The 13,882-nt window shown below is 37.9% G+C and overlaps 1 protein-coding gene across 1 annotated transcript; it reads left to right on the top strand.

Moving 5' to 3' along the window:
- The first annotated feature begins 252 nt into the window (after positions 1-252).
- On the top strand, positions 253-1,071 carry LOC132607759 (uncharacterized). Its single transcript, XM_060321841.1, has 3 exons — positions 253-394; positions 554-636; positions 733-1,071. The coding sequence occupies exons 1-3, from the start codon at positions 253-255 to the stop codon at positions 1,069-1,071; spliced, it is 564 nt and encodes a 187-aa protein (XP_060177824.1).
- Positions 1,072-13,882: the final 12,811 nt, after the last annotated feature.

Genomic DNA, 13,882 nt, shown 5'->3' with positions numbered 1-13,882 from the left:
GCCTGGCGGGTGGTGTTTGCTGGGTGCCAATCACATCTAGCGGGTATTTTGGGACCTGACAAAATTTGTATCAGAGCCTAGGCTTTAAGTCCCAGGTCATGGAGCAGTGTTTAGTAGAATCTTGTTCATGGGTATGTAGGCGCCCATCTTATGACCTTGAGGCTACTGGACATCTAGGAAGTTTTACCTTCTTTCGTTCCTTGTTCGTGCGTGAGTTGAATCAAGTTTAACCTTGTAATATTTATTTAGCAGATGGCTAAGAAACGCGCATCTTCATCTGGTAAACGTGGGGCTGGACAGAGTGCTACCCGCGGTGGTAGACAAGCTAGAGCTCATCAGACTAGAGCTCAGACTAGGACTCAGGCTACTCCTCAGCCTGAAGTTGTGAATGGGGGTCAGCCCCGAGTTGCGTCAGAGCAAGTGCAGGAATAAGTGGTTCAGAACACTCCACCGGCACCAGCTGCCGCCCCTACTATTGCTATGCCCGCAGATGTGGTGACCAGATTATTGAATGTGTTGGAGGCATTGGCACATAATCATGGTGGAATTCCAGGTCCTCAGGCTACTTCACAAGCACAAGCTCAAGTTCAGTTGAATGTTGCAGCTAATCAGACACCTCAGTTGGCCCCTCAACAGGTTGTCCAGTCTACAGGGCAATCTAGGGAGTATAAAAATTTCATGGATCTTAAGCCACCATAGTTTGATGCTTCACCTACTTCTATTAAACCTCAGAAGTTCATTGATCGTTGTGAAGAGATATTGACTACGTTGGGGCTGAAGGAGACTCGTGGTGTGGAATTTCCCACTTTCTTATTCTCAGGGTCTGCAGAGTCTTGGTGGATTTCGATTCAAAGAGGTAGACAAGCAGGGTTACCACCTATTACTTGGTCAGAATTTTTAGCACTGTTTAAGGATAGGTTTATTCCATTAAGCAAGCAAGATGACATGAGACGTCAGTTCAATAATCTGCGGCAGGGAATTATGACCGTTACAGAATATGAGGCCAAGTTTACAGATTTATCCAGGTATGTACCTTATTTGGTAGAGGATCCGAGAGAGAAGGTGAGATGATTTGTGGATGGACTCGAGCTTCGCTATCGTGGTCCTGTGGTACGAGATGTGCGATATGGTACCTATTTAGATATAGTTGACACTGCTCTCCATTACGAGTCTTAACTAGAGATGGATAAAGTTGAGCGTGAAAGCAAAAAGCCACGTAACACAGGTGGATTTAGTGGTGCTCCATCTAGGGACAAGAGTGGTTTTTATCGTGGGCAGTCCAGATCTACTCAGTCAGAATCAGTGGTGCAATCTTCTAGTGGTTATTCCACTAGACAAGGCCAACGGCAGATGCAGAGGAAGGGTAATAGCTCATATCAGTCAGGTTATCATCCGAGGTGTTCTAACTGTGGTAGAAATCACAGTGGTCGTTGCTTTGGGGAAGATGGGGCTTGTTTTACTTGTGGTGAAAAGGGGCATATTGCTAAATACTGTCCTAAAGGAAATTCTAGTGCTAGTCGAGCTACTACACAGCCGCAGGGAACTACTACAACTACACAGGGTCAGATTCAGCCAGCTAGGACCGCTCCACAAGGTGCTCGTGGATAGGGTCGACAGGGTGCACAGGTTGCTCAGGGAGGGAGTGGACCGCCGAGATTCTTTGCTATGACCAGACAGGATGTTGAGGCATCTAATGCAGTAGTCACAAGTATTATTACTATTGGTTCTCATGGTGCATATGCTCTTATTGATCCCGGTTCTACGTATTCGTATGTATCTCCTTCTTTTGCTATATTCTTATAACGGGGAGCTGAGTTTATTAATGTGCCGTATATGGTAGAAACCCCAGTGGGGGGAGTATATTAGTGGATAGAGTTTATAGAGATTGTGTGATATCTGTTCAGGGCAGGGACACCGTAGCTGATATATGTGTGTTACCGATGTCCGCTTTCGATGTGATTATGGGCATGGATTGGTTGGCATCATTTTATGCATCGGTTGATTGCTATGCTAAGCTTATACGTTTTAATTTTCCTAGAGAAACTTTAGTGTGGAAAGGCATGACTCCTGTGACTCACGGAAAAATAATATCTTATGTAAAGGCACGCCGAATGATTAATCATGGGTGTTTGGGTTTTACTGCCACCGTTCATGACATTCGAGCGGAGAATGTTACTATTGATAGTGTTCCTGTTGTTCGCGAATTTGCGGATGTTTTTCCTGAAAATTTACCCGGCCTACCCCCGATGAGAGAAATTGAGTTCAGCATTGATTTAGTTCCAGGGACTCAACCTATCTCTATTCCTCCATATCGTATGGCTCCAGCTGAGTTGAAAGAACTGAAGGCTCAACTTCAAGAGCTACTTGATAAGGGGTTCGTTAGGCCTAGTGTATCTCCTTGCGGTGCACCTGTGTTATTTGTGAAGAAGAAAGATGGCACGATGAGAATGTGCATTGACTACAGGCAACTGAACAAGGCGACTATCAAGAATAAGTACCCATTGCCTCGTATTGATGATTTGTTTGATCAACTGCAGGGTGCTACTCATTTTTCCAAAATCGACTTGAGATCAGGTTATCATCAGCTGAGAATCAAGACTGAGGACATCTCCAAGACAGCTTTTCGGACAAGATATGGGCACTTCAAATTTTTGGTGATGTCATTCGGGCTGACTAATGCCCCCGCAGCATTTATGGACCTCATGAACAGGGTATTCAAGCCATACTTAAACCATTTTGTGATTGTGTTCATTGATGATATTTTGGTCTACTCTCGGAGTGAGGCTGAGCATGGACAACACTTGAGAATTGTGCTACAAATACTTAAGGAACGAAAGCTTTATGCCAATTTCTCAAAATGTGAGTTCTGGTTGACCACAGTTTCCTTTTTAGGACACGTGGTGTCCCGAGATGGGATCCAAGTTGATCCAAAGAAAATTGAAGCAGTTCGAGATTGGCCTCAACCCACTAGTCCCACAGAGATACGCAGCTTCATGGGACTAGCTGGATATTACAGAAGGTTTGTGGAGGGTTTCTCGAAGATAGCTGCTCCATTGACACGTTTAACTCAGAAAGGTGTGGTATTCCAGTGGTCAGATGAATGTTCAAAAAGCTTTCAGAAATTAAAGACTGCATTGACTACGACTCCGATTTTGACCTTACCTACTGATGAGGGTGGTTTCACCATTTATTGTGATGCATCTCGAGTCGGGTTGGGTTGTGTCTTGATGCAGAATGGTAAAATGGTAGCTTATGTGTCTCGACAGCTAAAGAAACATGAGAAGAATTATCCAACTCATGACTTAGAATTGGCAGCAGTTGTATTTGCACTCAAGATCTGGCGTCACTATCTTTATGGCGAGCCGTGTGAAATCTATACTGATCACAAGAGTTTGCAATACATATTCAAGTAAAGAGATCTGAATTTGAGACAGCAACGGTGGTTAGAGTTACTTAAAGATTATGATCTTACTATTTTGTATCATCCTGGTAAGGCAAATGTGGTGGCAGACGCCTTGAGTAGAAAGTCTATAGGCAGCTTGGCCCGATTTACTGCTGAAGAACGACCTATGGTTAAGGATATTCAGGCATTAGCCAACCGCGGAGTTCGGATTGATCATACAGTACAGGGCAGGTTACTTGCAGTTATGATAGCACAATCGTCCTTAGTGGGGCAGGTCAAGGCTTGCCAATATGAAGATCCTCGTCTTGCTAGACTGCAAGATCGAGTGCAAAACGGGAGCGTTAAGTCATTCTTTATTGATGGTGAAGGCGTGTTACGTTGTCATGGTAGACTGTGTATTCCTATGGTGGGTAATATGAAGCAACTAATTCTTGAAGAGGCTCATAGCTCGCGATACTCCATCCACCCAGGTGCTACGAAAATGTACCAAGACTTGCGTGGATTATATTGGTGGAAAGGTATGAAGGTTGATATTTTCAAACATGTGACAAGTTGCTTCAATTGTCAGCAGGTAAAATATGAACATCAAAAACCTGGCGGAGTAATGCAAAACTTGATTATCCCAGAGTGGAAGTGGGAAAGGATTACGATGGATTTCGTAGTTGGTTTGCCGAATACTTTCAAGAAACATGATTCAGTCTGGGTGATTGTGGATAGACTCACTAAATCCGCTCATTTTATACCAGTTCGGGTTACTCATACCGTAGAGCAGTTAGCAAATATTTACCTCCGTGAAATAGTACGACTTCATGGTGTGCCTATTTCTATAATATCTGATCGATGTGCACAATTTACTGCTGAGTTTTGGAAGTCTTTTCAAAAGTCGTTGGGTTCACAGGTCGAGTTGAGTACAGCTTTTCATCCACAAACTGATGGACAGTCTGAGCGAGTTATTCAGATTTTAGAGGACATGCTTAGAGCTTGCGCAATTGATTTTGGTGGTCATTGGGATGATCAGTTGCATTTGGCAGAGTTTGCTTATAATAACAGCTACCAATCGAGTATACATATGGCGTCGTTTGAGGCTCTATATAGTCACAGGTGTCGTTCACCAGTTGGATGGTTCAAACCGGGCGAAGCACAACTATTAGGTCCGGATCTGGTTCAGCAAGCCTTGGAAAAAGTTGCATTGATACGAGAACGGCTTCGGACAGCACAAAGCAGACAAAAGTCCTATGCAAATAAGAAAGTATGTGATATGGAGATCATGAAGAGGGAAAAAGTCTTTCTAAAAGTATCCCCTATGAAAGGAGTTATGAGATTCGGTTGGAAAGGTAAGTTAAGTCCTAGGTACATTGGTCCTTATGAGATTTTGGATCGAATTGGGTGGGTGACATATAGACTTGCTTTACCTCTGAGATTGTCTGCTATTCATCCTGTATTTCATGTGTCTATGCTAAGGCGATATGTTGGTGATGATAGCCATAAGATTCAACCAGAGGATGTGGAGCTCGATGAAAATTTGACTTATGAGGAGTGTCCGATATCTATTCTTGATAGGCAAGTGCGACAATTGAGGTCGAAGAAGGTAGCTTCAGTCAAAGTGTTGTGGCGTAATCATCCCACCGAGGAGGCTACTTAGGAGTCTGAGATGGATATGCGAGATAAATATCCTCAATTATTTGACGCGAAAGGTATGATCTAGATCCGTTCGAGGACGAACGTTATTTTAAGTGGTGGAGAATGTAATAACCCAATTTTTAAATAAGGGTTTAGTTGGTAATTTTAGCTAAAAGGAATTTAAAAGAAAAGAAATTCGTAATTATAATTAAAGAGAAAATAGAAAAAGAAGCAATTTAGTGGGCCAAGCCGGAAAAGGAAAAGGAAAAAAAGAAAAAAAAAAGGGGGGGGGGGGGGGGGAACGTGCCAACAGAAGGAGAAAAAAAACCAGTGGGACACAGGAAAAGAAAGGGAGAAAAAAAAATGAAAAGAGAGGATAAAAACAAGAACTTTCATCCCAAATCATAAGGTAATGACTCTAATCTTTTATTTAAGTTTATTACATAATTATGGGCGAATCTTTATGGTGAAAACATGGGGATATTTTAAGGAATTGAGAAAGTTTAGCTCTAGGGTTCTTCAACCAAAATCATTGATTTGAAAGGCCAAATAGCGTCAGATTTTAGACTTCTATATATCGTTGGAATCCTCTCGTTAAGGCCTTTCCGAAAACATAAGTATTGTCGGGTTTTGAACACATTGACCAGAGGGCGTTTTCGTCCTTTAAAATTTGACTTTAACCGTTTAAGCCTCTAAAAATATAGAAGTGGTTTACCCTAAGGGTTTTGACCATTCTAAATCCGTTTTTGTGTAGTTTGAGGCAATCCGGAGACTCGAGAACGCAAATTTATTGGGAAGTAGGCTTGAATTGTGAATTTGAGGTAAGTGAGACCTTAAGCTTTGGGTACTTGCTTTTCAAAACCCGTTTTAAAAATATGTTTTGTCTGCCTGGTCCATGTGTTGGGGCGAGCGTGTGCTTGGCAGAATCGGTGGTCCTTAAGGCCAACCGCATATACTTTATTTTCAAATAATCCAAAACTCTCTTTATAAATTATTTTGTGATGTGATATAGCTATGAGCCATGATATTGGGGCATTGTGTATGCTTCCCTTAGCATTGTGTATGCTTCCTGACATATTTGGCACATTGTGTATGTTGCCGTGGATTCATAGTGTTGACTAATTTTTTAACTGCCACTTATGACGGTTCTTTGTGTAAATTGTGTTGAGATATATAATATATTTGATAAACAGTGGTTTGGACCTTGGTTGCTATTATATAATGATATATTCATGTGCATAATATTTTTATGCCTGTTGTGTGTTTGTATTTTCTAACACTTGTTCCAGGGGTATTTGAAGTGGTGGGTCGAGGATCTTACTGGGTTATATTTATGTATAACTCACTCCTTACCTGCATGTCCATGCAAATACTGTCGTTGAGAACGAGGCTGGTAATTGAAGACTTCGTGAGTGGATTCTGTTGCTGAGGTGAGCCAGCGCATTGTTCGTGGAGGCAGTCATTTCAGCTTTATCTAGTTTATTTCTATTTATTTCTTTTATTTTGGGTTTACATGCCCGACACTCAAACTCATGCAATTCTGTTAGATGCTCCATGGTCTTAGAGTGGGATGTGGGTCAGAGATTTTTTTATCTTAGCGTTGGTTGGTTTTCATAAATCGATTATGGATTTGGTTGGCGACTATTTCGCATTTTTATCATTAATAACGTTGTTGGACCTGCACTTATTTTCTTCTAGTGCTTTTGTAAATGATTAAGAGTATGATATATTGTTCGCCTAGCGGGTGGTGTTTGCTGGGTGTCAATCACGTCTAGCAGGTATTTTGGGATGTGACATCTTGTCTTACCATTCAAAAAACTAATTTACATATAGCATTTATTCTAGAAGATGGAACTCTGTTTATGCAAAAAACAATGTAAAACAAAAAATTGTGATTGAAAAAATTCTGAAAAAGATACACTACACCCTTTCATCATACATATGCAATTCAAATACATGTATAAACATATGTATATATTCACACGGTGGACGCATCTAAGAGTCATATACATACATAATATATTCATAGTCATTCTTTACACAAATGATTTAGTAAAACTCCATTATATATTTCGGTTCTCCATTGTGCATGTTGATTTTTCAAATATTTCTTTCGCATTTGTGAGTTATTTGTATACATCAGATCTACGGAACCTTCGAATTCCTTAATTTTATCTGCGACAAAAGATAAATGTAGTATTAATTGTAAATAATAAAAAGATAATTTTTTTTTTAAAAAAAAAGTTAAATTAAACATGAACAATATACCTTGACAATTGTGCAGAGATATTTGATACATATATTACCTATAATCTTTTTATCCATTTTATAGATCTTGTATGACAAAAAAAATTATTATATTAAGATATAAGGATATGAAAACTATAATAATCAATTTATTTACTTGAACTATAATTAATTTGTCCTTATATTACTGAAGTCATAAGTCTTTTGTTGGATGATTATTTGACAACTTTATTTCAACATATAAATTCTCGTAAGTCGTAATTGGAAACTCAATGAGTTTGATTAATTATTCAGCTACAGAAATCAAATAATTTGAATTTATATTAGTCCTATTTCTTCAAGACTAATCTTAAACAGTTAATATAAAAAAATTGATAAAGTTTTTTAGAAAAAGAGTCCTAAACGTGGCTTTGGTTGTGCTTGCACGATTTTAGGAATCAATATTTATCTTTTGACTTAAAATCAACAACGATTAGTTTAATTAAAAATTATTTTTTAGTTTAAATAGTTAATATAAAAAATATGATAACTTCCAACAACAACAACAAAAAAAAAAAAGAAAAAAAAAGAGAGAGAGAATCCTCAACGTGCCTTGAGTAATGGTTGCACTGTTTTAGGATTCCGTTGTGCATACATGGAGTAGTTGTTTCAACCACATATATGTTTTCTTTAAAAAAATATAAATATTTAATATAAGCAAATATTAGAGTAAAATACATTTCGTGCTTATGTTCAAGCCTGCTATAATCCTCCAAATAATTCTTCCTCTTGTGTGCCATTGGAAGTGATTTGAGACACATTAGATCAATCCATCCGTCAAATGAAACAAAATATATAAACATACTCCATTAAAGATGATGATAAAAATGTATACAAAGATTAAGAGTAAATATTAAGTAATATATTTTCAAGAAGCAGTGATAAATTATCGACTCAATACGATATATTTAGATAAAGAAAGTGTCATGAACCTCAACAAACATGGGCAATAGAAAGGGAATGTGGGTTGGATTATGGTGAAGAAGAAGAAGAGTAGTGGCGACGATGTTATTTGTTAAATGAAATTGTGGAGAACAAGAAAGATCTGCGTCATTTTAAATTGGTGAAACTTGAACGCTAACAGAGGAAGATGAAGATGAAAATGCTCACAAAATCTTTTCTGATGTTATTTATGTGTGCTTGTGTCCGTTATGTGTATGTTTGCTTGCCGAGAACGTGGGATGGAAATGGGATACATGGATTATGTAGTTAGTAAGTTTTCATTCTCTTCTTTTGCCTTTTCTTTTAAATGTAAAAATTAAAAACTTTATCTTTTAGTTTTAATTCAATCTCATTCTCAAAAGAAGTTATATAATCTTTCAAACTTTTCGGTCTCTCTTTTAACTTTCATGTTCCATGTTCTAAAAAACGTGTTTTTATTGTTTATATTTTTTGAAAATTAAATTTTCTAAAAAAATGATTAAAAAACGTGTTTTAAATTTTTAACCGTGCATGTGTATTTGCGAAAGATGTGCACTAAGGTTAGTTTTTTTTTTCTTTTTTTCCCCTTGTTTTTTTGTCTTTTTCCCTTTCTCTTTTCTTTATCTCTTTTTTTCTTCCTTTTTTAAAGATACAAATACAAATAAAAATAAAATGCAAAACTATATAATCCTAAGTAACATTTTAGAAGTTCCGACCATTATCCCGATTTGGTGGAACCAAATTTTCCCTGCGTTTATCATTTTTTATTTTTATTTTTGCATTTATTAACTTTATTCCCAATTATTTTTAAATTAAAATTCAAAACGATAACTAAAGTAACTAACTATTACCTACCTAACTAACTTTTGTCCTAAAACTATCCTCTTTTTAATAATACTAGTATCCGTACCCGCGCGATGCGCGGACAATATTTAAAAAAAAAATTATTTCTAATCATTTCAAATTGAGATATCATATCACAATTTGATATGTTTTGTTTGCGTATAATGAATCATATTGCCTTAAAAAAGTTCAACAATTTCCAACACAACCCCCCCCCCCCCCGAGCCCCCTCCCAGCTGGAACCAAACCTACATGACAATGAAGACAACGAATTATATAATTATCAGATAACTTTTATGTTTCATATTTTACTTTATTACATTGTTCTTATTTAAATTATTAATATGAATTTGTATTAGCTTATCATGTGGCTAAGTATACTTATCGAGCGTTACGCTTATTAATATAATTTTTCTTACTCATGAATTTTAATTTTTGAATTTGAATTTATGAATAACATCTTCTGCCAATTTTGTGTACCTGTTGTTGTTGTATTTTGTGTATTGTTTAATTATTGTATTGCATTCTGAAAATTAATTTAAAAGTTAAATAAACTCATCTATCTCTACCCGCACTCCTCCACTTCCACTCTGGTTGTACATTCTTTCCTATTTTATTTTAATTAATTTTCTATATTTAACATTTTTACCTAGAATCTATAAGTAGTGCCACGTTTTTTGTATTACTATTTTTTAAGAAAATCACACATTCATTACTATAACCGATATAATGGTTTGAAGAGATATATAAATCTACACTTGCGCATATAATCAAAAATAAAATTTAAACAAATACGCACATTATGAGAACTACTGTTAAATATAAAAGTTAAGAAATAGAAGCCACCTTGCAACTAATTTAGAGAGAAAATAGGTCAAATACTATGTGAAATATGAAAACAAATTATTCCCTGTCACGACCCGACTCGGGCCGCGACGAACACCCAGTGCTTGCCCACCCGGGAACCCTCTTAGCTTACTCTTATGCTTACATCTAGGTGAGCCACATAATTATACATGCATTTCCATTCCTTCGTCAACTAGTCCCATTTGGACAACAACACATTTATATCATCATAGGCATCTATGTCACATCAATGTACATGGGCCAACGTGGCCGACAAAATGATATACAAAACATAGGCCGACAAGGCCAAACACATCAACCCACACACACACATGTCTACGAGCCTCTAAGAGTATAACATATCACATTAGCGGGACAGGACCCTGCATGCCCATAATTATATACACAAAAGAATGAGTACCCAAAAGATATGGCTCCGAAGAAAATGGAGCTCTCTATGTAATCTCCGAATAGGCTGCTATGGATCAATTTTGTCTCCCTGTGCACCTGCGGGCATGACGCAGCGTCCACAAACAAAAGGACGTCAGTACGAAGAATGTACTGAGTATGTAAAGCATGAGCAACATCAATAAATAAGCATCATGAACAACATATGAAATAGCATAGGAGGGGGCGACAATAATATCATCGTCATATCACTTACCTGCCTTTCGTAGGACTTTCCATTTTTCATACGTATTTGTACACCTACGTCATCATCCGTATTCCATAATAGTACTCATACCATACTTGTGCTCATATTCGTATACATGTCCTTATTCGTATTCTTATACATAGTCTTATCACATTCATATTAATATTATATACATAGTCATTTCATATACATAGCATTTACATAGCATACCCGACCTCATAGGATCGGTGTTTCATACATACTTGGCCAACCAAGGCTCAATGTTACTCATACTTGGCCCTACCAAGGCTTCAGGGTTATCTGTACCATCTGCAGAGGTGTGCGCGCGTTTCATAATCATATACATACTTTATACACATTCATATACATATATCCTACCCGGCGTTATAAGCTCGGGGTGTCATTATAGCCCTTCATAGGCACATGTAAGTATAATAGCCCGTAGGCACCTTTAGCATCATTATTATTATCATCGTCATCGCTATCATCATCATTTTCGCTACATCTATATCTTATGCTTACTCGTCATATGGGGTGCGTAGTAGAATCGTAGCACATATCGAGGATCGTGAGCTTATGAGCTCGGAGTGTCAATTATTTGAATACAACATACTCATATAGAGGATTTAAGAGTTTGGCCAAGGAACCATGCCTTATGAAAGAAGGGTTAGCCTTACATACATTTTCGTCGGACTATTCTACACTTGCACGCTTCCTTCCAATGCTAGCGTCTATACCTTCATTAATATCATAACAATGGCCATTAGTCATTCACATTATCCACATTATCAAGATTCCTTAATTTTCCTCTAATTCACCCATATTCATGGTCATAACATCAAACTTCGTCCATTCGTCTAAAGTGTCTAGTTCATGATCTTAGTACCATTGATAATACATTCATATCACAACACAACAACATTCATGATTCAATTCAAACTATTCCTCAAAATGTCACTATTCATCATTCATGATCTACTTGACCATATTTTCTACAATCCATGTATTTCAACTCTTCAATACCTTAAACATCATGTAAAAATCATGAATCTTACCTTAGAAGTTGTAGGAACAATCTTTGGTTAATAATACTCCACTTTGAGCAAAACCCTAGTTTTTCTCCATTTGGATTTCTTGACCTAGATGATCTTTGATGATGTTCTTACTCTTGATTCACCTTGTTTTATGTTGTTGATCCTCAAATATCCTTGAAAACTTGTATAATAAATGTAGAGAGAGGTTTTAGAGAGAAGTGGTGTAATGTTGTAATGAAATAAAACAAGTGTTGGTCCCTTTATTTAATGACTTGCAAAATCTGTGCTGAGGTGAACAATGGTCGTCCATCATGGTTTACGGCCCGTATTGCAGTTTACGGACCGTTCCTCGCGATCGTCTTTAACCATTTCCTAAACCAGAAGCTTTGGCTGCTTGCATGGTGATTTACGACCATGGTTTACGGGCCGTAAATCACTTTACGGACATCCTCCAGGTCGTATTTTACCATTTCTCGGCTGGCAGAAAGTTGAAGCCTTGCATGGCAGTTTACGACTTGCTAGTTTACGGACCGTATACCAGTTTACGGTCCGTCCTAGCACTTTACGACCACTGGGCAGTTGCAATTTTGCAACTTCTCATATTTCTTAGACTTCTCATTTTAATCACCCACGTCCATGCACATGCATTGCTCACCTTATATCTCATCTTAATTTAGCCAACTTTCTCATCTCACATCGGATACCTTCGAAATCTCGCCTAAGGTCATCAAACGTCGTTTCTTGCTCATGGACATCATGCACTCATACTTATCACTAGTTCGTTCACTTACGTACCAACGGAAAGTTTTTCCGAGGTGTAACATTCTTCCCCCCTTAAGAACATTCGTCCCCGAATGTTAAAGTGCTCGGGAATTCTACAAAAATTTCGCCAGAGTTTCCCTTATAATATGGCGCTACCATCCTGCCACAACAAACCATAATATCGATGCCACACAGGGCCACAACATAACAACATAAAATTTTGGCAACACATGACCCAAAAGCATAAAAGGAAAATATACATACCTTATGATCTTTACGTCTCATCTTGGGCTTCTTCCAAGGGCTGAAATAAATGTGGGTATTTGGATCGCATACTTTATTCTGCTTCCCATGTCATCTCCTCTCGTTTACTGCTTCTCCATAGAACCTTACTGTTATATCCTTCATTTTCGAACGTCGAATTATTTGTAAGCTGAGGTGGGGCCCACACATCAAGATTTTTTTGGGACATGTGAAAGTTATATGAATCGTATATGTAAAGTTAAACACAACCCGTGAAGGGCCCTGGGGCCAAATCAAAGTGGAAGCCCTCCAAACGAATATTTTTAAGAAAACGTTTTCGGATGACCTGACTGGGAGGGGCAAAAACGGCATTATAAGTTTGGACTTTGGGAAAACGCCCAGAAATACAAGTTGTAGATAATTGCAATAGCTTTCCAACGGTAGGTCGTGGGCTCCCAGACGACGTCGGTACAAGGAGATATGGACGTTTTAAGGTAGAAAGGTCAAGCTGGGCAGTGAAATGGGCCCAACCCGATTCCAATTCGGGTCAGGCCCATTACCCACGCTTTTAATAGAAAAAAATCAGTTTCTCTCCCTCATTTTCAGATCAAGAAACCTGGAAAACTCTAGAGAAAAAGAGAGAGGAGAGCCTAGAGAAAAGAAATCAGTTTTTGACCAAAATCGGAGCCCCGAATCCCGAAGCCCATGAAGAGAAAAGTGTTCTACGTCGCGTTGCCTTCGATTTGAGCTAAAAATCAACTAAAAATAAGAGGGTGGACGTGGTGGCTGTGCACTTAAGGTATGAATAAGGCTTTTTTTTTTATTATTAACAAGTTTATTTAGAGTTTTAACGGATTAGAACGAAGAAATAACGTGACAAATTCGTTTGTTGGTATGGCTGAATTGTAGAATGGGGTTTGAAGAAAATTTTGGATGAAAACAAATGTATTTAACTTGTAGAATGTGGAGGATGTTGTTACTGATGTTGTTAGTGTTAATTTTGACCTCTTTGCGGAAATAAAATTATTAAATAGTTATATCGCGAATTGGTTGGTTGGGAAAATTTGGAAAATAATGTGCGGGCTGTTTTATGGCATATGTTGGTATTGATTTGGAAGTGTGAAGTCGAAATGAGGATTATTGCATTATGTCGTAAAGTAGACTAATTGCGTATATTGCGAATTATGAAAATTGTTGATGTTGTTGATGTTGTTGTTGGGTTGTTGTTGGTTGTGTTGAGCCGAGTTGAATCTCGGGGAGGCTATATGT

The sequence above is a fragment of the Lycium barbarum genome, chromosome 8 (genome assembly GCF_019175385.1).
Source record: "Lycium barbarum isolate Lr01 chromosome 8, ASM1917538v2, whole genome shotgun sequence".
Taxonomy (NCBI): domain Eukaryota; kingdom Viridiplantae; phylum Streptophyta; class Magnoliopsida; order Solanales; family Solanaceae; genus Lycium; species Lycium barbarum.
Note: the sequence above shows the minus strand (reverse complement) of the source record. Positions and strands in the feature narration are given on the sequence as shown.

Excerpts from the sequence above, each read along its gene's own strand:
- LOC132607759 (XM_060321841.1), top strand. The coding sequence starts at position 253 with ATGGCTAAGAAACGCGCATCTTCATCTGGTAAACGTGGGGCTGGACAG. Across the intron at positions 395-553 it reads GCCTGAAGTTGTGAATGGGG|GTCCTCAGGCTACTTCACAA; the intron begins GTCAGCCCCGAG and ends GTGGAATTCCAG. Across the intron at positions 637-732 it reads CTCAGTTGGCCCCTCAACAG|AAGTTCATTGATCGTTGTGA; the intron begins GTTGTCCAGTCT and ends ATTAAACCTCAG.